The sequence below is a fragment of the Bubalus kerabau genome, chromosome 3 (assembly GCF_029407905.1).
Source record: "Bubalus kerabau isolate K-KA32 ecotype Philippines breed swamp buffalo chromosome 3, PCC_UOA_SB_1v2, whole genome shotgun sequence".
In the NCBI taxonomy this organism is placed as follows: Eukaryota; Metazoa; Chordata; class Mammalia; order Artiodactyla; family Bovidae; genus Bubalus; species Bubalus kerabau.
The window spans coordinates 182,106,887-182,132,848 of NC_073626.1; the positions used below are offsets into that span (position 1 = coordinate 182,106,887).

General features: G+C 45.8%; 2 protein-coding genes and 1 long non-coding RNA gene across 4 annotated transcripts in view; 1 reads left to right on the top strand and 2 right to left on the bottom strand.

Annotated features, from left to right (window-relative positions):
- Positions 1 to 3,199, bottom strand: part of CLIC4 (chloride intracellular channel 4) — a 78,241-nt gene extending 75,042 nt beyond the window's left edge. The window contains exon 1 of one of the 2 annotated variants that reach the window (XM_055574104.1): positions 2,910 to 3,199. Coding sequence is in view for 1 of the 2 variants with exons in the window: in XM_055574103.1 (XP_055430078.1) it covers positions 2,910 to 2,981 (72 nt within the window). In the remaining variant the exon portion in view is untranslated. The remainder of the gene's footprint in view (positions 1 to 2,909) is intronic. The other variant, XM_055574103.1, reaches the window with a different exon arrangement.
- Positions 3,200 to 6,462: 3,263 nt separating this feature from the next.
- Positions 6,463 to 7,402, top strand: LOC129647927 (uncharacterized). Its single transcript, XR_008712577.1, has 2 exons — positions 6,463 to 6,756; positions 7,138 to 7,402. It is a non-coding gene; the product is annotated as an uncharacterized LOC129647927 (long non-coding RNA).
- Positions 7,403 to 9,456: 2,054 nt separating this feature from the next.
- Positions 9,457 to 25,962, bottom strand: part of LOC129647362 (H/ACA ribonucleoprotein complex subunit 3-like) — a 43,450-nt gene continuing 26,944 nt past the window's right edge. The window contains exon 2 of the mRNA XM_055574493.1: positions 9,457 to 9,829. Coding sequence (XP_055430468.1) covers positions 9,647 to 9,829 — 183 coding nt within the window. The 3' untranslated portion in view covers positions 9,457 to 9,646. The remainder of the gene's footprint in view (positions 9,830 to 25,962) is intronic.

Genomic DNA, 25,962 nt, shown 5'->3' on the forward strand with positions numbered 1-25,962 from the left:
GTTGGTTCTATTAATATCTCACCTATGCAGATGAGCCATAGAGAGGTTTAAGCAATGTGCTCTGGGACTCACAATTAGTAAGTGGACAAATTGGATTAGAAACCTGGCAGCAGATAAGAGACTTTATGACCTTGCTTAAGGGCTTGAACTTCACCCTATTAATCAGTGGTCCCCAAGTAGGACTAGTGTATCAAAATCCATACCAGCCCCTTAGAGTAGGAAAAAGAGGGCATCCTAACTCTTGAGGATGACTGCCATTGTAGGCCTCTTTTACTGTTGGAAGGGCACCCCCCATCCTGTACATGCTGGGGTAAACAAAAATGGAGCACTGCTGTTATACAGGCAATGAGAAATCACTGGGCTCATGAACAGACAACTCCAAAAACAAGGGGGAAAAAATGTAGCAAGTCTAGTCACACTAGCTCAAAGGTCCTAGCCTATTTCCATAAAATTTAATGCTACCTGAACAGGTAGCATGTTTATACTCATTTCCTTTAGGTGTAGGTAACAGTTTCCTGCTACAAACTCAGGTGTTTAACACACCACACTGGACAACCACAGTCTCCACCCCTTTGCCCCTTTCAAAATAATTTTATTTACAAGGGTATTTTCCCCACTGGCATTTCCCACACATAGATTTTGGTAATCAAGAATACTCTTTACCACAACTTACCTGTCCCCTTTTCCCCCTTTGAAACAGCTATCCTGATTTATATCAGTACAAAGTTTTGCCTATGCAGAATCATGGGGCAGCAGAAAACATTTCACCTCTTACTTCATATAGAGGAAAACAAGTCTCAGAGAGGGAAAATAACCTGCCCAGGTTAAACTAGCCAGTGAGTACAGAACTATGACTTGAACCTGGTTCTTTGCCACCAAGCCCAGTGATGGAGGCTTACAACTGTTGATAAGCAGGATGCTTTTAAATGGCTCACAAACATTTATTTAGATAGTTATGCACGTAAGAAATATAACCACCACACCTAATCCAGTTTCACAAGCATTATTGCTTAGGGCAATGTGTTTATGCTTTTTAAAAAGTGAGCTGGATTTAGTAAATAATACCAATTCAAGAAATATACAGAAAATTAAGAAGGGATGTATACAAGTGACTCAAGTCTGGGAAACAAGGCACCACATCTCTCTCCTAACTGAAGAGTTATATTAATAGTAATAAGGCATTAAGCATTGATCTCCTTGCCTGTAATTCACATCCTTTATTTCTTTTTCTTGTCTTATTGTATTGGCTAGACCTCCAGTACAATGTTGAAAGGCCACTACTGATAGCACCTTTATCTGACTGTAAATTTAATGATACTTCTGAAGTAATATGCTTAAGTAACATGTTTTTTAGGTTTTCAGTAGATACACTGTTTTTGAATTTATGGAAATTCCTTCCTATTCCTGGCTCAGTGAAATTTTTTGAATACTTCTCTCTGACCCACCCCTCTCCCTTCTCCATGCTGCCTTCCAGGCCTCTTCCTTTTTCTTTTTTTTTCCTTTTTCTTATTTCAGATTTCTTCCTACATTCTCTGTATCTCAAAGTTCTATATCTGCCACTACAAATAACTGAGACTCTTTGAAGATACTCTGCGAGTTCTATACCTGTCTGCTGTTTCAGTTCCCTGAATCCAACTGCTTCTAAAACTGATAACTGAAAATCTCAAAACACTGTGCCCATCACTTGCAGAGCATTTCTTCCTTCCATGTCTCAAACACACCCCTAAATGTCTTCTGTACTTTAAAATAAAAACTCAGGAAATAAAGAACAAAATTGTTCCGGATATCTGTTAAATTCTCCAACTAAGAGCTTAAATCTGAGAGCTGGCTTAAGTAAGTGACTAAGAAAGAAAATCTCGAGGATTTTAAAGAAGTTTTGAGAGAGGCAGTTGGATCCAGATGTTCAGAACTTCTCTTTCTCCTTTGCGAAAACGAAAAACACTGAAGAAAAAAGTAAAGGGCTAGAGGTAGTACTTGTCAACAAACATGGTAGTTCCAGGATATAAAAACTCAAGAGACCAGAAGGGGGGAAAAATCAACCCTTTAAAGCCCAACAAGTTACGGATTCTTTCCTCGTCAGTTTTTCTTTCAAAACAAAAGGGCACATAATCTTTCCCGAGGCAGCAACACCGAGGGGAGCAGCCAAAATGTTGCATCATACAAAACACTCGCGCTTGAGAAACAAGAAACCAGATGGTGGTAAAATACCTCAGACAGGAAAACCCAAATTGGGAATCTCGATCTTTTCCGGAGGCCCAGGAATGTCTACTCTTTTTAAAACATTTTTTTCAGACGGAATCGAAAATTAAAGTTACAGTTTCCTACAGCCGGAGTGACACGCTCTTTCAGAAAGCGTTCACAGAAGTTCAGTCCATCAGCTCACGACGGCTGAGGCTTCGCCTCCCGGGCTGGGAGTGGACTTGGGTCGAGAGCCGAGGGCTGCGGTGGGGTGGGGTCGGGCGCCCCGGCGGCGGCTTGGGGAGAGGGGGGTGACAGGACCCACCCCCGCCCCGGTCCCAGGAACTGGGGCCTCCGGGGCCCCGGGGTGGCGGCGGGGGTGGAGGGAGAAGCTCGCCCCACCCGGACGCGGGACGGTGTGAGGCATCCGCCGGGGTCCCCGCGGCTGGATGCGGTGCCCGCCCCGCCTCCCCGCCCCGCAGTGCTGGCTTTCTGGGGTCCCGGTCCACCCCGGCTGCCTCGACCGGCCTCGGCGGCGGGAAGGCGCGGGTGGGCCCAAGACAATGGGCCGGGGGCGCGGGAGCAAAGCTCCGCTCCAGCCCGCTTGCCCTGCGCCGCGTGGGGGCGCCGCGGCCGAGGAGCGCCCAGGGGACGCCGCCCCCGCGGCCCGGCGGGCACCGGGCGGGGGCAGTTGGCGGCTCTGGGAGGACGGGACGGCGGCGAGGGCTCACCTTGACGAAGAGCTCGATGAGGGGCTCTTTGTCCTCCTCCTTCAACCCGTTCAGCGGCATCGACAACGCCATGGCCGGTTCGGCTGGGCTCCGCGGACGGCGGCGACGGATGTTTCTGCTCCGGGACTGCTCTGGCTACGGGCTCCCGCCGCGCTGCAGCTCCCTGGACTGTCCTGGCGTCTAGCTCGCCTCAGCCTCCACGCCTCAGGCTCTCCTCCTCAGCACCTCCCCACGCCCCGCGCTCGCGACTCTGAGGCGGCCGCAGCCCAGGCCCCTTCAAGTCGCGGGGGCGGGGCACCGGGGCGGGGTCTCGGCTGGGGGCGGGGCCAAAGGCCGGAGTCTCCGGGCTCTCCAGAGGAAAAGTGGGCGGCCGGAGCTCGGGGGCGTGGCCTCGGCCAAGTGGGTGTTGAGTTGGGGTGGGGGGGTTGGGGGCAGAAGGATGGCTCCGGCCCCTGGAGGCTGCTGAGGCGGCCTGACCTCGGCTCAGGGGCGTGGCGCCGGTGCGGACCCAGAGAAGCCAGGGCTTGGGCGAGCGGAGGGCGGGACTCTGAGCCTCGCCTCCCTAGGTGGGGCGGAGGGGAAAGTCCCCCGGGAACCAGCGCCTGACACCGCCTCCCGCCGAAGTGCGCGCGCGTCCTCGCAGCTGCTACTGGCGCTGTGCCAAGTGACCTCAGCCTTCGGCCGGCCTGGAGAAGCGAGAAGGCATCTCCCGCCCTCTCCCCTCTGCTGCAGCCCCCCAGGACTCGTCGCCCTTTCCCTCAGCAGTCGCCTCCCCCCAACACCCTCAGTTAGGCAGAGCTCCCTACTGCCTCTTCGAAGAAAGTTTTCATCCCCTAAGAAGCACCGTTTTATCCTTCCTCTCTGACTTCTCCGTTTTCCCTTTTGACTCTCCCGTCACTTCTGTCTTGGGAGCCAGCGTATTAACACATATTTATGAGACCCTACAGTGTGCCTGCCCCCCACCCGCCCGCAATAAACAGCACGGAAGGTGATCCCTCTCCTCCGAGAGCCTAAGGTCTTGCTTGAACTGAGCGCCTTTGCCCGAGGCTACGAAGGACTCTCAAGCCATTCATTCATAGGGTTCCTCTTCCCCGAAGTGGTTTCCTTTCCCCATCCACCTGGCAAACCTGAAGTGTGTATCAGAATCACCCGGGTGCTACACCCAGCCCTGCTTTACCCAATTCTCTGCTTCTCCTCCCGAGGGGAAGGAAGAAATTCCCATTTTAACAAGCACCGGGACCTTTTGAATGCGGGTGGTCTTCAAACTGGAAAAACTCTACTGGGATTTGAAGCCCCTGAGGACAGTGGCTGTATACTTTGAGTCAGGCAGGAGGTAAGCACCGGTCTGGTTTTGCGACTGATGAATGCCTGGGGCAAGTGTCATCCCTTCTGGAAACAGTTACTTGTCCCCTCTTCTGACTTTCCGACTTTCCGTAACATGACTCAGCTACTCCTCCCCACCTCCTAGCTTAAGTTAAAGGCTGAGTCCTGAGAGGATCAGACCGAGGTTTATCTCTCCACATCCTCAGAGCATAGCACATGTCAGAATGTTTTAACAAAGTGAACCTATGTGTGAAAATATAGTGAAACCGGCAGCTCCTCCCTCTCCCAGTCCATAGCGTGTTGCTCAAATTCTCTTGCAGGAACTCTGTTAAAGAAACATCCTACCCCAGGGGTTAGGAGCACATGATCTAGAGTCAGACTAAGCCCTTAAACTGCAAAATTCTGAAATCCCTGCCTGCTCAGTCACTCAGTTTGCGACCCCATGAACTGTAGCCTGCCAGGAGCCTCTGTCCGTGGGATTCTCCAGGCAAGAATACTGGAGTGGTTTGCCATTTCCTCCTCCAGGGAAATCTTCCCGACACAGGGATCGAATCTGCATTGGCAGGCAGATTATTTTACCACAGCCACCTGGGAAGCCCCAACTCCCTAAGCCTCAGTTTCATTCTCTAGATGGGGGCGGGGCTGTTACTGGGCCTTCCTTACCTCCCGTCCTGCTTAGTCAGTGATAGCTACTATGGCCACTCTAGGCCTCCTGTCCCTGTCCACCCCTACAGGCGAGGATGGCGTCACACTCAACTCCCCGAGACCAGCCCACTTGTTGAAAAGAAGTAAAATGCCAGAAGGCTGTCCCCGAGATGGGAACCCAAACCAAAAAAACAATAAAACAAAAACTGAAGTGCCAACTGAACCTAAGTGTTAGTTCTTCATGGAGTCAGGAAAGTGAACCAAAGTTTGCTTCCAGTGTCTACCTGCCTGAAAAGGAACCAAAATAGTGAACCAGTTTAAAGCGGATCCAGGTCCAAAACAATCGAATGGAACCTCCAAGATGACCCCAGACTGGCCCTGAGGCAAAGAATGTTTCCAGGCGGTCCTCTTGTGAAAGGGTTGCCTGATGGTCATCAAATTCAGCTTGAATCAGTCACTATTACCTGTGGTGAGTGTCTGCTAACAGCCCCGTACTGGCCTCTCGGCCGAGGACATGGAGCTGACCAAGGCGTGGAGGGATGAGCTGACCAGGAGTTTTTAGGCCTTATTGAGGCAGATCCTAACTGACAGGAAGCCACTGACATTCTCCCCCACAGAACCTTGAGGCAGTGATGAGACCCGGAGCCTGGGCTTAGAAATCTGATCACAGTCACTTCTACCTACATTCCCAAATTTCCACCACCACGTGGCTTGCATGGATGGGCAGAGCCAGTCCAGGGAGAGGTAGAAAGGGAGAGAACCAGGAAGTGTATGTGGGGCAGGGTCCACAAGCATATTGCATTTAAGTCTCATATTCCAGTATTGAAATGCATGCATGTTTTGCATTCTGTATTCGTTTGTTTTTATAACACGCACACAGATCTTGAAGACAGGTAGCGATGTGTTCTCCTCCCTCCTCCACCCCCACCCGTTTCTGACCTCATCTCTTATTCCTCTCTCCTTTGCTCTCTATCCCAGGCACACCTGCCTCCTTGCTATTCTTTGAATGTGCCAAATGCCCTCTTGCCTCAGGGCCTTTGCACTTGCTCTCCTCCTTCTATGGAACATTCTTCCCCCAGAGGAACATTCTTCCCCCAGGATTCCTGCAATTCCCATTCCCTTGCCTCCTTCAGGTCTTTGCTCACATACCTCTTTCTCAAGGAAATCTCCCCCAATACCATCCTACTCAACATTCCAAGTGGTCCAACCTCATTCTACTCTCCACTTTATTTCTCTCCATAACACTTATCACCCTCTGAAATACATTTTACTTGTTTATTTGCTTATTGTCTCTCTCCTGCCACTAAACATCAATTCCATGAGGGCAGAACTCTTTGTTTGATTTTTGGTTATGGCTAATATTCCCAGCTCATAGAACAATTCATAATACACAGTAAGAACTTATGGAATGGGTGTATGTGCCTTGTTTAAGCTACAGTTTCCTGCACCCCTGATGTACCCTTTGGAAGGTCTTGTTCGTGCCTTTCTGAGAGGTCAGGTGGTTTGTGTTTGTCTATGATTGCTGCTAAATGAGAAGTCAGGTTTTCCAAGGGGCAAGATGGCACCTCCAGAAAGCCCCCACACACTTGCCTCTTCCCAGTCCTGATTCTGTAGTGCTGCTCTAGCTGACTGTCTCAAACCCACTGTCTGCAACTGAGGCAGTGAAGTACTAAGTACGTGGACTCTGGGTCAGACTGCCCGGGTTGCAGTTCTGCCACTGTCGTTTACTAGCTCAGAATACCTTATTTAACTTGGCTGTGTTCACTTTGCTCCTCTGTAAAATGGGTCTGAAAATAGTAACTAATAATAGTTATGATTTTTAATAGGATTGTGGATAAGTAAATCATTGTTAAATGCACGCAGTGGTGCCTGGTGCATGGTAAGTGCTGCTTAGGAAATAGCTGTTGGTCTTAAACCCATCTGTCCTTAATCTCAACTACTGAACTCTCATGATGCATGCCAGATATCTGAGTGTTTTTATATCCAATCACATTTATTCCTCATGGGGACTTCCCTGGGAGTCCAGTGGTTAAGAATCTGCCTTCCAATGAAGGGAATGTGGGTTGGATCCCTGGTTGGGGAACACATTGTTGTTTAGTCCCTAAGTCACGTCCAACTCTTTGTGACTCCATGGCCTACAGGTTTCCCTGTGTTTCACTATCTCCCACAGTTTGTTCAAATTCATATCCACTGAGTTGATGTTGCTGTCTAACCATCTTATCCTCTGATGTTCTCTTCTTTTGCCTTCAATCTTTTCCAGCATCAGGGTCTTCCAATGAGTCATCTCTTCGCATCAGGTGGCCAAAGTTTTGGAGCTTCGGCTTCAGCATCATTCCTACCAATGAATCAGTTCAGTTCAGTTGCTCAGTCATGTCCAACTCTTTGTGACTCCATGAATTGCAGCATGCCAGGCCTCCCTGTCCATCATCAACTCCCGGAGTTCACCCAAACTCATGTCCATTGAGTCATTGATTCCATCCAGCCATCTCATCCTCTAGCATCCCCTTCTCCTCCTGCCCACAATCCCTCCCAGCATCAGAGTCTTTTCCAATGAGTCAACTCTTCGCATGAGGTGGCCAAAGTACTGGAGTTTCAGCTTTAGCATCATTCCTTCCAAAGAACACCCAGGACTGATCTCCTTTAGAATGGACTGGTTGGATCTCCTTGCAGTCCAAGGGACTCTCAAGAGTCTGCCAATGAATACTCAGGGTTGATTTCCTTGAGAATTGACTCATTGGATCTCCTTGCAGTCCAAGGGACTCTCCAGAGTCTTCTCCAGCACCACAATTAGAAAGCATAATTTCTTCAGTGCTCAGCCTTCTTGATGGTCCAACCCTCACATCCATACATGACTAGTGGAAAAACCATAGCTTTGACTACACAGACCTTTGTTGGCAAAGTGATGCCTCTGCTTTCTAATATGCTGTCTAGGTTGGTCATAGCTTTTCTTCTGAGGATTAAGCATCTTTTAATTTCATGGCTGCAGTCACTGTCTGCAGTGATTTTGGAGACCAAGAAAAGAAAATCTGTCACCACGTCCACTTTTTCCCCTTCTATTTGCCTTGAAATGATGGGCCCAGATCCCATGATCTTAGTTTTTTGAATGTTGAGTTTTAAACCAGCTCTTTCACTCTCTTCTTTCACCTTCATCAAAAGGCTCTTTAGTTCTTCTTCACTTTCCACCATTAAAGCAGTATCATCTGCATATCTGAGGTTGTTGATATTTTTCCCAGCAGTCTCTTGATTCCAGCTTGTGATCATCCAGCCCAGCATTTTGCATGGTGTACTCGGCATATAAGTTAAATAAAGAGGGTGAAAATGTATAGCCTTGATGTACTCCTTTCTCAGTTTGGAACCAGTCAGTTGTTCCATGTAAGGTTCTAACTGTTGCTTCTTGACCCACATACAGGTTTCTCAGGAGACAGGTAAGGTGGCCTGGTATTCCCATCTCTTTAAAAATTTTCCACAGTTTTTGTAATCCACATAGTCAAAGGCTTTTGAGTAGTCGATGAAGCAGAAGTCGATAATTTTCTGGAACTTCCTTTGCTTTTTCTATCATCCAAAAGAGTCTGGCAATTTGATCTCTGGTTCCTCTTCCTTTTCTATTCCCAGCTTGTACATCTGGAAGATCCCACATAACCTGGGGCAAATAAGCCTGTGCATGCCACGACTACTGAGCCTGCACTCTTAAAAAAATAAAAAAACTTTATTTCTCATGGTGTTTCAGATGAATAATTTTCATTGTCCACACTTACAATTAAGGAAACTAGGGAATGGAGGAGATGAAACACAAGTCATTCAGTTGGGAAGGTGGCAGAGCTGAGACTTCAACCCACAATTGTCTTTTTACCACATTGTATACTTAGTGGGTATGGGTAAGTGCCTACCTATCCTTAAGGCCCAGCTCAAATATTGCCCTGCTCCAAGGAGCTGCCTTGAACCAATGTGCTGGTCTGGATTCTACATCACCCATCAAGGAGGTTAGGTGGTATTGCATGTACTAAAGTGAGCTGCTCTAGCAAACTGCCTGATTTTGAACTCCATCTGGACAAGGTACTTAACTCAAGCAAGCCTTCTCATCACAAGAGACCAGAATAGAACCTAACTAATAAAGTCACTTTGAGGATTAAATGAGATAATCCATGTAAAGCATTTAATTATAAACATTTAATAAATATTAGCTATTATTACTATTCATATCAATGTCTTCTTCCTTGGTATACTGTGAGATTCTCGGAGTAAAAGGAACCTTACATCCATCTTTAGTTGAGCAAAATATCTTATTTCCTAGCTCTGTGATTGGTATAGAGGACCTCTATACCAATTTCCTCTTATAAAATGATGATAATCACAATACCTATCTTATAGAGTTGTTATGGAGATTAAACAGGTAAATAAATGTAAAGCTTATTAACACACGGCCTGGCATATACTAAGCGCTAATAAACATGAGAGGCAGGCCTTAGAGATGTGAGTTCAGTTCCAGGCCACAGTAATAAAGCTAGTATCGTTTTTTTTTTTCTCTTTCAAATCATTTTAATAACCTGGCAGTGATTCAAAGTATGAAAAGATGATTCAAACATCTTCCCTTTAAAGAGGATGCTACCATAATTGCCTCACAACAAGCATGATCAAAGGCAAGGATGAGACCGGATTCAAGAAGCAAGAGTTGTAGCAAGACTTCAAGGCTCACAGATTGAAGAGCATGGTTTCAGAAAGTCTCCTGGAGCTAGCAGGCAGCAGAAGGGATATGAGATTTTAAGAGATCCTCAGAGGACAGGCCGAGGTTGCTGGGTCATGAGTACCCTGAAGCATTTCTTGATGGTGATTTCATCTTGAGAGTATTTGTCGTCCAGGGAGAATTGAGCAGGGTAGGCCCAGAGGGTCTGTTGTGCCATAGAGTCAGGCTTCTTCAGCGTGTAGACCTGGTCTCCCTGCCCACTGTAGTAATACTGGAGTAATCACAGCAAAGCCTAAGCTTTCAATTCCCTCCGCAGCTACCTCTAACTCATAAAGCCAGTATCTTAATAAAGCAAGTCACACAAACTTTTTGGTTTCCCAGTACATATAAAAATTATGTTTGCACTGTATGTAGTCTATTAAGTGTGCAGTAGCATTATCCTGAAAAAAAATAATATACATACTTTAATTTTAAAATAATGCTGTTCTGCTATATAGCACGTGGAACCCTGCTCAATATTATGTGGCAGACTGGATGGGAGGGGAATTTGGGGGAGAATCAGTTCAGTTCAGTTCAGTCGCTCAGTCGTGTACGACTCTTTGCGACCCCATGAACCACAGCATGCCACACCTCCCTGTCCATCAGCAACTCCCAGAGTCCACCCAAACCTATGTCCATTGAGTCGGTGATGCCATCCAACCATCTCATCCTCTATCGTCCCCTTCTCCTCCCGCCTTCAATCTTTCCCAGCATCAGGGTCTTTTCAAATGAGTCAGCTCTTCGCATTAGGTGACCAAAGTATTGGAGTTTCAGCTTCAACATCAGTCCTTCCAATGAACACCCAGAACTGATCTCCTTTAGGATGGACTGGTTGGATCTCCTTGCAGTCCAAGGGACTCTCAAGGGTCTTCTCCAACACCACAGTTCAAAAACATCAATTCTTCAGCACTCAGCTTTCTTTAAAGTCCAACTCTCACATCCATACATGACTACTGGAAAAACCATAGCCTTGACTAGATGGACCTTTGTTGACAAAGTAATGTCTCTGCTTTTGAATATGCTGTCTGGGTTGGGGGAGAATGGTCACAAGTGTATGCATGGCTGAGTCCCTTTGCTGTTCACCTGAAACCATCATGGCATTGCTAATTGGCTATAACCCAATACAAAATTAAAGGTTTTAAAAAAATTAAAAATTCAAAAAAGAAATAATGCTGTTAGGAAACTCCCTGGCAGAAAGATGACACACTTTCACTGCTGAGGGCACAGGTTTGATCCCTGGTTGGGGAACTAAGATCCCATGGCATAGCCAAAAATAACAAGCAAAAGTAAATAAATAAATAAAGTAACTAAGTAAATAAAAATAATGCTGTTGGTACACTAGACCTGGGTTTCAAATATTTATTCTTTGCTAACTAAATTGACAATGGGAAAAATAGCAAATTAGTCTGTAAGCCTCAGTTTCTTTATGTATAAGATAAGGGTGATAAGAATACTAATACCACAGGGTAATTGTGAGGATTAAGTGAGATAATGCATGCAAATGATTTAGCAGAGTACTTGATACATTAAAGATTTTAAATACATTTAAAAAATAAGTATATTAAATAAATTAACAGTGTTGGAGAAATAGTGCCAATAGACTTGCTCAATGCCAAGTTGCCAAAAGCCTCTAATTTGTAAGAAAATACAATATCTACAAAGTACAATACAATGATGTACAACAAAATCATGTATACCTATAATTCGTATTTATACTTTCTTATACCTAGCTCAGTGCTTGGGACATAATAAAATAATAATAATCTTGACGCCCTCCTCCAGGGGATCTATTGAACCTGAGACTCTTATGTCTCCTGCATTGGCAGGCAGGTTCTTTACCACTAGCACCACCTGAGAAGCCCCAAGTTTGATGAGATTCAGTGAAAGAATAAATAAAATTCAGCCATTGCCTTTTAACCTCCATCTCCTAAGTTTCACATCGTTTTTCTCATTGCACCTGTAACAGGTGCTTAATTAATCTCTGGGGGCTTCCCCAGTGGCTCAGGAGTAAAGAATCAACCTGCAATGCCAGAGACGTGTCAGGAGCCATGAGTCTGGTCCCTGAGTCTGGAAGATCCCCTGTGTAGGTAATGGCAACTCCAGTATTCTTGCCTGCGAAATCCCATGGACAGAGGAGCCCGGTGGGCTACAGTCTATGGGGTCAAAAGCAGTCGGACACAACTGAGTGATTAAACAACAACAAACTAATCTCTAGTGATGTCAGTCAACTCAGTTATGGAAAATCCCAATGCATCTTTGAACTTCAGATGCGTCCCCACAATATGAATTAGGTCCTATAAAATCCTGCTAATTGTGACTTAGCCATAATTTTGGCTAAAGTTTAACCTGAATGCTGTGTCCACAGAAGCACCAACTTCCCACCTCCCTGTAGATATGGGCTCCCCTGGAGGAAGCAAAGTCATTCAACAAACATAGGAGCTGGAGACACATGTCAATTCAGCTTTTCTAGGCTCTAGAAACAAAGTTCCAGTGTGTGGGTCCAAGGACTGAGGTATTCTTGGCCACAAGCTCCAGGACACAGACCTTTGAGAGGAGGACCGTTCAGGTACTCTTTGTAACAAGGCTACAGCAGAGAAACTGAGGCTCAGAAAAGCTAAGCAATGTGCCTAGGGTCACACAGCTGGAAAGCAGCCGAGCTAATAATCAAACCCAGATCTCTTTGTCCTTGAGCCCAGGCCCTGGCCAACCATCTGCTCATAACGCTGGCCTCCAAGAGATCTTATGAACATTCAAAAAGATAGTATATAAAGTTCTTGGCATGGCTTAGGCATTCAAAAAATGTCGTCTTCTGCTGCTTTTGCACAAACCCCTCTCTAACCTCTTCTCTACTTCGTTTTGCCATGCTAAGATCAAAATATTTTGCATAACAGACCTCAGTTGAAATGCCAGGTCTGCCACTCACCAGCTAAGGCAAATCCTTTCACCTTGCCAAGCCACAATTTCTTCTGTCAAGTGTGGGGATAATGTCTATAACAGAGGCTTATGTTAAGTCAGGGAAAGAAGGGGAAGTTTACACAGACGTGATAGGTCATCAGTCACATCAAAAAGAGTTTATTAACAAAGCATCCATGGGAGCAGGATCTACTGGGCTGATTGTCTTCTACATTAGTTCCAAAGAAAAACAAGTGGAAATCCGTAAGCAACAACAAGCAACCTTGGGATTTCCCTTGCAGTCCAGTGGTTAAGACGCCATGCTTCCATTGCAGGGGGCATGGGTTCAACTCCTGGTCTGGGGACTAAGATCCCGCATGCCACATGGTATGACCGAAACAACAACAACAAAATAGTAAGAGCAATCTCATGTAAATGATAAGATATAAAGTTAATATTTTTTTTAGAAACCAGTGCCTTCCTATATTCAAAACCCTGCCAGTTTGAAATTATAATAGAAGTAAACATCTCAGTTATTCCTGCAACCAAAAACATAAAAATATCTGGGAATAGGAAGTCCCTCAATAATATGTGAAGTTCTATCAAAATTGTTTTTGAGAAACATACATATATATGGCAGATATATGTTATTTATATATAAGGCACATTATAAGGGAAATTGGGCTTCCCTGGTGGCTCAGCAGTAAAGAATCTGTCTGCAATGCAGGAAAAAGAAACCTGGGTTCAATCCCTGGGTCAGCAAGATTCCCTGGAGGAGGGCATGACAATCTATTCCAGTATTCTTGCCTGGAGAATCCCACGGACTGAGGAACCTGGTGGGCTGCAGTACATAGGGTCACAGAGTCAGACACGACTGAAGCAACTTAGCATATATATATGCTTAGAATATATTCTTAGAATATGTATATTCATATATACATTGGAAGGACTGATGATGAAGCTTAAACTCCAGTACTTTGGCCACCCGATGCAAGGAACTAACTCATTGAAAAAGACCCAGACCATGAGGCTGGGAAAGACTGAAGGCAGAATAAGAAGGGGATGACAGAGGATGAGATGATTGGATGGCATCACCTGGCATCCCCAACTTGATGGACATGAGTTTGAGCAAGCCCTGGGAGTTGGTGATGGACAGGGAGGCCTGGTGTGCTGCAGTCCATGGGTCGCAAAGAGCTGGACACAACTGAGCAACTGAACTGACTGATACACATATATATGCACCAGGTTTCCCAGGTGGTAAAGTGATAAAGAATCTGCCTACCAAGGCAGGAGATGCAAGAGACGTGGGTTTGATCCTTGGGTTAGGAAGATAGTCTGGAATAGGAAATGGGAACCCACTCCACAATATTCTTGAGTGGAAAATCCCATGGACAGAGGAGCCTGGTGGGCTACAATCCAGGGGGTCCAAAGAGTCAGACATAACTGAGCAATTGAGCACACACACACACATAATATGTTCACCAAAAAACCTTGAAAATGCTTGGATACATGAAGAAGCATAATCTCTACCTGTGATATTAGATTTCTCTATATTAGTCTAAATTTTAATGTAATGCCTGTGCATCATTTCTGCAAGCCTGCGTATCACATTCACATATCATAATAATCTTTTCATAACTCTATGTCACAAGTGCATTTCTCTCTGGAAGGATACACAAGAAACTGGACACGTGTTTACCCCCAGAAAGGAGAACCAGGTCACTGGGGGTAGAGGTGTACATTTGTTTACTACAATATGGATTCTTTTTACATAAATTAAAAATTTTGTCCTTAAGCTATGTATTACCTCTCCAAAAAAATGTTTTGAAAAAAGAAAAACAAAGTTGAAAGACCATTCTGAGCACAATGAAGCCTAAACCTGTGGACAGCCACCTTTCCAGCTCTGTAGTAGGGAGCTATGTGAGTCGGGGCAGGTCTCAGCCTCCCTGCCTTCTTGGTTTCCTGCCCTGTCACAAAGCTGTGCGGGAGCGGATCTCAGAACCTGTGTCCCCTTGCTTTGCATCTGACGTCTTTCCACCGCATCCAGCTGCTTCTCTGTGAGCACTGGGTTTGGAGGATGGTAAATAGCCACTTTGCCTGGAACGCACACACACACAGAAACATACACACACAGACACACACACACACACAGAGACAGACACACACAGAGACACACACACACACAAAGACACGCACACACAGCAACAGACGCACACACACACGAGACACACATAGACAGATACACAGACACAGACATACAGACACACACACATAGACAGACACACATACACACAAACACACACGAGACACACAGAGACAGACAGACACACACACACATAGACACACACACAGACACAGACATATAGACACACACAGACACAGAGACACGCACACACACACAGAGACAGACACACACACAGACACAGACATACAGACACACACAAAGACACACACACACATACACAGAATATTAGAACCCTGTGCATGCAATGCAGATTTGCTCCCTTGGGAGCAGAAACCCTACGCTCAGCCCCTCTCTGCCCTGCTCACCTGGAGACTGTCTCATCTCGGGAAAGTTACAGGTTTCATTTTGTCGCTTGGAAGCTGCTGCAGCCAGCAAGGGAACCCGAGCTGACTTGGAGCCAGGGCCTTAATTGGATTGGATCCCCATAGAGGCCATCAGTCTCTCACTGCAGCTTGGCAGGGAAGAAATACCGCCTCTCCGACCCCAAACCCCACTCACATACACCCCAGCCAAGATCTTCAATGGCCTATCACCCAAATAAGGCACGGTATTCAGGTTCCAATTATTTTCATTCTCCCTTTCATTTGAACAGCTTTTTACTGTTTCCAGACACTAGTATATACTGTACGTATTATGAGTAGTCCCATGTGATCTCTTTATTTACTTATGCCACAAATTTTTACTGAGGGCCTCCTATATGCCAGGCATTGTTCCAGCCCAGGTCAGACAACATCCTGGTTTTCACAAACATTCCATTCCATTTAGGAAGAAAGATAATAAGCCAATACCCAAGCCAATATACCTATGCTAGGAGGTAATAAGAGTTATGAAGAAGAAGAAATAGGAGAAAGGAGATGAAGAGAGGAGTCGAGGGGCAGTGGTTAAGAACAGCCTCTCTGAGAAGATGACATTTAAGTAAAGACCTGAAGAAAGTGAAGGTGATATCTAGGTGGTATCTAGTGCTTTAGGCAGAGAGAACAGCCAGTGCAAAGGCACTGAGGCAAGAATTTCCTTGGTGTGTTGGAGGAACACAAAATAGGCAGATGAGAAACAAGAGATCTTACTTGCTGAGACCTCCTGCCAATTTGGTGGCTCCTGCCCACTTCCTGCCTGGTGAACACTGGAGACTAGCAGAGGGTTTAGAAAAACTTCTTTAGGGGATTCCCTGGTGGTTCAGTGGTTAGGACTTGGTGATTTCACTGCCAGGGCCTGGTTCAATCCCTGGTCTGGGAAGTAAGATTCCACAAGCCTCCAGCACAGCCTAAAAAAACAAAGAAAGAAAGAAAAAAAAAAAACAAACAAAACCTTCGTTAGCTAGATAGCAAAAATCAGCTTATGATAAATAGTCCATCCCCAAAAGAAAAAGCTATTTTAGGAAGCTATCCATGGCCATATTACCCATAAGGGCAAAAAAAATTTATATATTAATAGTTATGTATATTTTATAATTAGATATGTATATACTATATATGAAATTAAAAGACGCTTACTCCTTGGAAGGAACGTTATGGCCAACCTAGATAGCATATTCAAAACCAGAGACATTACTTTGCCAACAAAGTTTTGTCTAGTCAAGGCTATGGTTTTTCCTGTGGTCATGTATGGCTGTGAGAGTTGGACTGTGAAAAAGGCTGAGCACTGAAGAATTGATGCTTTTGAACTGTGGTGCTGGAGAAGACTCTTGAGAGTCCCTTGGACTGCAAGGAGATCCAACCAGTCCATTCTGAAGGAGATCAGCCCTGGGATTTCTTTGGAGGGAATGATGCTAAAGCTGAAACTCCAGTACTTTGGCCACCTCATGCGAAGAGTTGACTCATTAGAAAAGACTCTGATGCTGGGAGGGATTGGGGGCAGGAGGAGAAGGGGACGACAGAGGATGAGATGGCTGGAGGTCATCACTGACTCGATGGACGTGAGTCTCAGTGAACTCCGGGAGTTGGTGATGGACAGGGAGGCCTGGCGTGCTGCGATTCATGGGGTTGCAAAGAGTCGGACATGACTGAGCGACTGATCTGATCTGATCTGATACTATATATGTACCCACCTTAATGGTGGCTCAGACAGTAAAGCGTCTGCCTACAATGTGGGAGACCCGGGGTTTGAACCCTGGGTCGGGAAGATCCCCTGGAGAAGGAAATGGCAACCCACTCCAGTATTCTTGCCTGGAAAATCCCATGGACAGAGGAGCCTGGTTGGCTACTGTCCATGGGGTCGCAAAGAGTCGGACATGACTGAGCAACTTCACTTATACTATATATGTATATATAATACAGATATATATGTATACATGTTTATATATATGCATATATATAAAACCACTAATGCATATATATATGTGCATATATAAAACCACACACACACACATATATATATGCATATATATAAAAGAGAACTGTTTGTTGGCCAAATACTGTGGCTATAACACTCTACATTGAGCCTCTGTATCCGAGGAAACTGTGGCTCAGGGAAGACATGAGACTAAGATCACACAGCCAGGGTTTAAACTCAGGTCCGCTTGTATGCTTGTCAGCCCCTTTAGACCCTAAGCATCATGAGGGCAGGTCCCTGCCAGTCTTCTTAACCTTTGTATGACCAGTACACAGCACAGGGCCTGGCCCAAAGTTGATGCTTAAAAAATGTTGACTAAACAGTTGAAGATCTGTATTTCCAAAGCCGGTTTGTATTCTAATACACCGTTTTGTTTCCCTGTCAAAACATGATCCAACCAATCATTGGAATATTCTACAGCTGTTAAAAATTCCTCAAATAAAACATAGTTCAAAAAACCCCCATAGTTCATCTACACAATGCAATAATACACAGTCGCTTAAAATGGTGTTCAAGGTTGCTGCGAATGAGGGTAGGAGCTAGTGGAGTTGGCCATCAGGATGATGGCATTCTGTGCCTGGTGGCCTCAATTCAGGGCCACTTACTGCTCCCTCGGCCCACATCCCCACTCCTACCTCCACCCCCGCTCCAGCCTCCTAACCAAGCCAAACATAGCCTGGAGGTTCAGAAATAATAATAATGACCACCGCCATCATCACTATTCTTGTTATTAGAGGTGCATTTAGCACTTAATATGTGCTTCACTGGGTACACTGTATACATAACCTCATATAATACCTACAACCCAAGTCCACTGTTATTATTGAACCCCATTTTGCAGAGGAAGAAATTGAGGCTTAGAGACCTTCAGTCAGTTGCCCAAGTCAAATAGCTGGTAAGTAAGAGACAGAGGTGGGATTTGAACCCAAATCGATTCTGACTCCAGACTGCACCACCCCCTCCCATCACCCATAGCCATCCTGTGGGCAGTACCCTGCGTTCAACCGTCTTCCCCCAGATGCCTGTTCCGCCCTTTGCCTCTTGACCTAAGATCATGGCTATGACCTTCAGCACAGAGAAGTAGCCCTCACTGCTAGAGCTGGTGGCCTCGACTCAGATGAGGTGTCCATTTCCTAAGGTCTAAATTAGGTGCAGAGACAGCCACCTGCTGCCACAGAAGAACGCAGGGGTGGGTCTCCAGCCCCCAGCAGCTTCCCTGCAATATCAGACCAAAAATCGACAATCTTTTCCAGCCACAAAGGTTGATTTGAATAAGGACACTTCTTTCTCATCCTTGGGCAGTCACAGTTCATTTATTTGGTACTCTGAGGCCTGAACAATCCCAGTTTTTTAGATCACAGCTGGGTAGCAGAGGAGACGTTGAACTATTTGAAACTCAAGCCGGCAACTGTATTTTTTCAAAGCTGAGAAGTACCCTTCACGATTCAAAAGAATAAACACGGCCCGCAGCTCTGAGCCGTGCCAAGTCTCAGCATCCAGAGGAGACCTGCAAGCCGCGGGGCCGTGTTTTCCCAGCTGCATCCCACACGCTCAGTCCTCCTCCCTCCGTGGTTGGTGGCTTGGTGATACCTGGAGGCTTGGCTGGTTGATCTGTTTGTTTCCCATATCAAACAGTCACTCATCTCCTCAAATAGCACTGTGCTTCCTATTGGGCTGTCTGTATTTGGACCAGAACTGCCAGTATTTTTATACACAGAGGGGACAGTCCCTAACAGAGGGACAACAGCCATTCCTCCTGAGCTGATCTCAGACATGGCCATGGTTCTGAAGGCTGAGCCCAACACTTGTTTTTTCCCCCAACTTGGTTTGCCTCTTTGTTTTCAAGTGAAACTCTAAAAGGAGTCCTTTCTTGCCCAGAACCTGCCCATACCCTTCAGCTGCTGAGTCCACCCTGTTAAGGCAGGGACCAGAGTCCCTGGATTCAAATAACAGGGTCAGGTGGGGTAAACATGTCCAAGCCCCACAGAACGCTGATGAAGTATGCTAGGAGAGGCCTCATCCCAGTTTCACGGTGTGGGGGCTGACTGGGACAAAGAAGGTAAAAGGGGACTGGGCACCTCTTCCTGCTGATCAGAAATAAACACTGCAAGAATCAGCAGGAACAGGATATTTACTTGACCTTCAAGTGCCCCCTAACAGATTGCTTTCCCCCACCCCGCCAGAAAGGGAGGGGAGATTACAACTTATACAGTGGAGAAACCAGACCACCTCTTAACCCTGTGATCAAAATGAGCACACTCTCCATTGACACGTACACACTGTTTTATTTAAAATGGATAACCAATGAGGACCTATTGCATAGCACAGGGAACTCTGCTCCATATTATGGGGCAGACTGGGTGGGAGGGGAGTTTGGGGGAGAATGGATACATGTATATATATGGCTGAATCTCTTCCCTCCACCCAAAACTACCACAATATTGTTAATCAGCTATACTACTACTACTACTAAGTCGCTTCAGTCGTGTCTGACTGTGCAACCCCATGGACGGCAGCCCACCAGGCTCCTCCGTCCATGGGATTTTCCAGGCAAGAGTACTGGAGTGGGGTGCCATTGCCTTCTCCGGTTAATCAGCTATACTCCAATATAAAATAACAAGTTAGGAAAAATAAAAAGAGCACCCTCTCCAAGCAGACAGACATTGGGGGGGGGGGTTCTTGAAGTGATGTCTGAAGAAGCACAGAGCATCACTTTTGTAAGATTCCAACTGAGAGTGTGTAACCCAAATCTGATCATGAGGAGACATCAGACACACCCCAAACGAGCAACATTCTGTAAAACGCTCCGTCTTCTTTAAGATTTCAATGTCACAAATGCAAAGAAAGGCAGGGGGCTTTTCCAGGTTAGAGGGGAGTAAAAAGATGCATTAGCCAAACACAGCACATAACCTCGCCCCGGAGCTTGTACTAGAGAAAGGAATACCATGAAGAGAGTCACTGTGTCATCTGACAGGATGGTAGTATGCATAGTAATTACAGAATCACGTCAATGCCAAGTTTCCTGAATTTCATGGTCGTACTGTGGTTATGGAAGAGAATATCCTTATTTTTTGGAAATATGTACTAAAGTATTAAGGGATACGGAGTGTGATGTCTGCAGTCTACTCTCAAATGGTTCAGAAACCGTAGTATATACCCTAGAATTAGATGTATATCCATATCTCTATCTAACTTCTATCATCTATCTATATCTAATATCCATCTATTTATCGACCTATATCTAATATCTATCATCTATCTATGAAGAGAGAAAATAAAAGTGGCATAATGTAAAAAGTTTGTGGAATCTAGGTGACAAAGATTTACATATTTCTCATATATAAATAACATATATTTGTATATATCATATAAATAAGCTTATCAATAATATGAGCTTTTATATTATTCTTGCAACTTTTCTGTTGGTTTGAAATTACTTTAAATTAAAATAAACATCATAGGGGCCCGGAGGCAGGAAACGCTAGATCCCTAACTGCAATCCAGGGGTTTTTTTCCTCTCTCTTGGAGTGGCTGAACCAATGGAACTCTTTCTATGATATTTCTCTTTTGAAGGACTTTTTTATGTGTTGGTTGGTTTCCCTTTTGCTGATAGCCAGGAAGACATTCCAGCCTCCCAGATCATCATCTCTGGGGCCACCCCCAAGTCTGGCCATAGGGGCTGGGCCAGCCAGGAAACAACAGCGGTACCAGCTTAACCACTGGTCTTTCCAGGGATTCTGAGCCTCTGGGACCTGCGCTGGGGAGTGAGAAGGAAGAGGCACTCTTTCACCCTTTCCAAAAAGCCCCACGTGATCCCTCCCTTTGCGCAGACTGGTTCGGCACCCCGCCCCCTATTGTCTCCAGTGGACCAGAAATCAGCAGAACCGGAACTGGGAACACCTTTTCATTTCCTGCTTGTCAGAGGCATTCAGAAGACATTTCTCAAGTGCTCCTCACTCAGTTCGTGGCATAAATAGCTGTTGTCTTTTCTAAAGAGTCAATAGGTGTAGTGGTTAAGGATCCCAATGCTAACTTCAGTTGCCTGGGCCAGGCCCTGCTAGCACGTGACTTGCTACTCACTTTCCTGCAGCAAGTCTCTTGACCTCCAGGAGCCTCAGTTTTCCTCCTCTGTAAAATGGAGACAACATGCTACCTCATAGGCTCCTACTGAGGAGGACAGATACTACTGAAAGGGATAGATACCTCATGGAAAGAGCTGTCCCACGCTAAATACTCAACAAATGTTCATTGTTTATTATTATTATTAACCACAGGTCCTGCCCTCCCAGAGTCTGCCAATTGGCCAAGAAAACCACAGATTTAAGAAGAACTATCAGCAAAGCCTGATAACTGCTGGATTAGGGGAAGTACACATAATTTCCAGGTGCTATGAAAGCACAGGATGAGGGCATCTAACTTAGTCTGGGGTGGAAGACCGTCATCAGAGTTTTCTCAAGAGGCAATGGTGTTTAACACAGATAAAAAAGGAGCACTTGCTCTGTGCAGGACATTGTCCTAGGCCCTGTGAACACTGCAAAGTGTAGCACAAAATAGTCCCTACGCTTACAGAACTGCCAGGGGAGGCAGGCTCTCTCACAGACAAATAAATGTATAATATGTCAGGAGGTAATACGCTATGATGAAAAAATGAAAGTTTATCCATCTGTGAAATGGGAATGCTGCAAGTACCTAACTCAAACCCTTGTAATAAGGATTCAATGAAATCTTGCTTAGAAGATACCTAGTAGTCCAGTGTCTAATAAGGAGTGTTACATATTGTACATGCTTTGCAAGTGCCCAAGAAATGTTTATTAATCTGAACAGATTATTTCACTTATTTAACAGGAATTTTTCAAGATTGTCTTCATATGTACCAGACCCTGAGTGAACATCAGGACATGACCCAACCACAGGGTTCAGGAAGCTCTTAACAGTCTGGCGGGAGAGACAGATAAACAGGCCATTCCAAATATCATGTGATAAGAATGAGAGTCATCCAGAGTTTACTATGTACCAGGCACAATTTTGAACATTTTATCTGCATTGAGTCATATCATCTTTACAACAAGTCTGAGCTAAGTCCTCTTTTACACATGAGGAAACTGAGGCACAGAGAGGTTAGGTCATTAGCCCAGAGTTACACAGCCAGGCCAAAAGTGGTACAGCTAGAATTCTGCACTAGGGGATCCCAGGGTGGTCCAGAGGAGGGCCCTTAACAGGATGGATCAAGGAGAGCTTCCTGGAGGAGGTTCCACATAAAATGAGGTTTGTATAATCAGTTGGTATTAGCTGTGCAGCGGGGCAGAAGGACTGTTCAGGTGGAGGGAACAGCTTGAGCGTGGACCTGGGGTGAGAGAAGATAGGCTCTTCTGGTGCCTGGCCATCAGTCTGAGATGAGAGGGTGGAGAGGGTGAAACTGGACAGAGGAAAGTCCAGGCAGGGAGGGCCTTATACTGCCCTAAGAAATGTGGCCAGGATTCCCCTGGTGGTCCAGTGGTTAAGAATCTGCCTGCTAATGAAGGGCACACGGGTTCAACTCCTGATCTGGGAAGATCCCATATGCAGCAGGGCAACTAAGCCCATTGGGCTGCAACTACTGAAACCCGAGGGTCTAGAGCCGTGCTCCACAACGAGAAGCCTCCACAATAAGAAGCCCTCGTACCACCGTGAGTAGTAGCCCGCACTCTCTGCAGCTGGAGAAAGCCTGAGCATGCAGAGCAACAAAGACTCGTCGCAGTTAAAGATTAATTAATTTTATTAATTAAAAAGAAAAGAAATGTGGCCTTGGTGTGGAGGATGCAGTGAGTAGGTCCACGCTGAGTGGGGGAAGAACTCCCTGCCCCCCGCCACCCCTCCAAGATGTCTGGCATCCACTTCATTGCAATCAGCCGCTTGACTGGGAGACAAGGCAAGTCAGTCTTCCAGTCCCACCGGCGTCCCTCCCGAAGGCATCTCTTAAAAAGCCAGAACAGAGAAGGGGAGGGGGAGCTCAGAGATGGATCCTAAGTATGGGCACCAGGGGACCCAGTGAGGATTTGGGACTTGGGTCTGATTCTTCCTCTTGACCGGAAAAAAAAAAAGAAAAGTTTTTGAGAGGTGATGCAAGCAAATACTAAAATAAATAAATAATAATTCAAGCAGTCCCAGAGAGCCTATAGTTCAAGGGCAGTCCCCCACCCCCACCCCAGGCTGTCATTTCCCCTCCCCCAGGCTGCACACAGTCATTTTCCTGGGTTGCCTTCCAAAGCCATTCTACACACATCCGCACAGGTTTATGTAGATATATCCTGTGGAAGAACGTTAATAATGAATTTTAATGTTCTTCTTTGTGGGGGAGAGTCCATTAAAAAGTAAAATATGTTCATTGTACAGAAGATTTAAAAAAAAAAGAAAAGCAGAACAAAGAATGAAGCTGCAAAGGCAATCTCTGCTAACATTTCCAACCCAGGATTTCTGCTTTAGCAAGAAAAACAAATAACCTTTGAATGACATGGTAAAAAGCAGCTTTGTATTCTTTACTGAGTTCCATTTGCCTCCTCCTAATAGCATGATATTTGGAATAATGAGAATTATTATTATTTCAAAGGAGAGAACGGAGACGCAAAGAACTCAAGTACTAGGAAGGAAGATCTCCTGGCCCTGGAGCTCCTTCCACGTCGGCTCTCCCACCTTCTCCCTGTCTCCCATGCCGCAGGAGGGGGGCCAGCTCCCTGCCCACTGGAGACAAAACCTTCCTGAGCCTTTGTCTGCCAGATGCAGGTGCCCCTGCTGCGGCAACCACCAGCTGCAGTGACTCACAAAATGACGCCCAGGCCTGGTGGAACTTCTCTCTCCCTGCCCCGTGCTGCTCACCCCCTACTGGGATAGGGACCAGCAAGGAAGGTAAAGGGCATGATGAAAGCACAGGCTTTGAGGTCAGACTGCTTGGATTTGTAGCTCAGGTCTGCCCTGGCCAGTTGTGTGATCTTAGGCAAATTACTTAATCTGTGTCTCACTTTCCCCAGCTGTAAAATGGGACAGCAGCAGTACTTCTCCATAGAGCTGTCGTGAGGATTAATTGCCCAGAAAGTACACACGCACAGCAAGCACTTGGTAATGTTATCTGTTATTCTGGTCCTCTCAGCCCAGAGGTGAGATGGGGAGGGGGAGAGGAGCCCTGTGCCCTGAAGGCCCCATCTCACATTCCACCTCCCTCCCCTCAGGCTACTCTGCCCAGGGTCCCAACTTCCCTGAAATCGACAGATCTTTGCTCATGCTATACCCTCCGACTCTCTTTCCAGACATTCCCGGCTGAGGAAATCTTTCTCATATTTCAGGATTCAGAGGCAAAGCCTCCAGGGATCCTCCAAAAACATACCTCCACCCTCAATCCAAATAAACCTCTTCTTCCTCTGGATCCAGCACCACTGGACACTGGATGAGCACACAGTATTGTGTAACCCAGGGTTCCCCCGCTCCTCCAGCTAACAAGGGTCACCAGTTCTTTAAAGTTGCTTCCATACCCCTCCTTATACCTTCCCAACAGAGTCCTCCTCTGGCCAGCCCCCACTATTGTGGGAATGTTTGCTCCAGTTTCAGCTCTGGGGGTGGAGCCAGTGAAGGCTAAAACTAGCAGCCCTTGGCACTGTTTTGGTGCTGTTTTTGGCCCACGAATGAGCACAAGACAGCTTGACCAATCAGACTTGCTGTTCAGTCGCTAAGTCATGGCCAAGTCTTTGTGACACCATGGACTGCAGCGTGCCAGGCTTCTCTGTCCTTCACTATCTCCCAGAGTTTGCCCAAACTCATGTCCATTAAGTCAGCGATGCCATTCAACCACCTCATCCTCTGTCACCCCCTATCCTCTTGCCCTCAATACCTGCTGGTATCAGGGTCTTTTCCAGTGAGTTGGCTTTTCACATCAGGTGGCCAAAGTATTGAAGCTTCAGCTTCAGCATCAGTCCTTCCAATGAATATTCAGGGTTGATTTCCTTTAGGATTGACTTGTTGGATCTCCTTGCTGTTCATGGGATTCTCAAGAGTCTTCTCCAGACCACAATTTGAAAGTATCAATTCTTAAGCACTCAGCCTTCTTTACAGTTCAACTCTCACATGCGTACATGACTATTGGAAAAACCATAGCTTTGGCTAGATGGACCTTTGTCAGCAAAGTGACGTCTCTGCTTTTTAATACGCTGCCTAGGTTGCTCACAGCTCTCCTTCCAAGGAGCAAGCGCCCTTTAATTTCATGGTGACAGTCACCGTCCACAGTGATTTGGGAGCCAAAGAAAATAAAATCTGTCAGTTTCCATTTTTTCCCGTCTATTAGCCATAAAGTGATTGGACCATATGCCATGATGTTCGTTTTTTAAATGTTGAGTTTTGAGCCAGCTTTTTCACTCTCCTCTTTCACCCTCATCAAGAGGCTCTTTAATTCTTCTTCACTTTCTGCCATTAGAGTGGTACCATCTGCATATCTGAAGTTATTGATATTTCTCTCTGCAGTCTTGATTCCAGCTTGCAATTCATCCAGCTCAGGATTTCACATGATATACTCTGCATAGAAGTTAAATAAGCAGGGTGACAATATGCAGCCTTGACGTACTCCTTTCCCAGTTTTGAACCAGTCTGTTGTTCCATGTCTGGTTTGAACTGTTGCTTCTTGACCTGCATACAGGTTTCTCAGGAGGCAGGCAGGGTGGTCTGGTATTCCCATTTCTCTAAGAATTTTCCACAGTTTGTTGTGATCCAACACTCAAAGGCATTTGAGTAGTCAACAAAGCAAAAGTAGATGTTTCTCTGGAATTCCCTTGCTTTTTCTATGATCCAACAGATGCTGGTAATTTGATCTCTGGTTCCTCTGCCTTTTCTAAATCCAGCTTGCACATCTGGAAGTTCTCAGATCACATGCTATTGAAGCT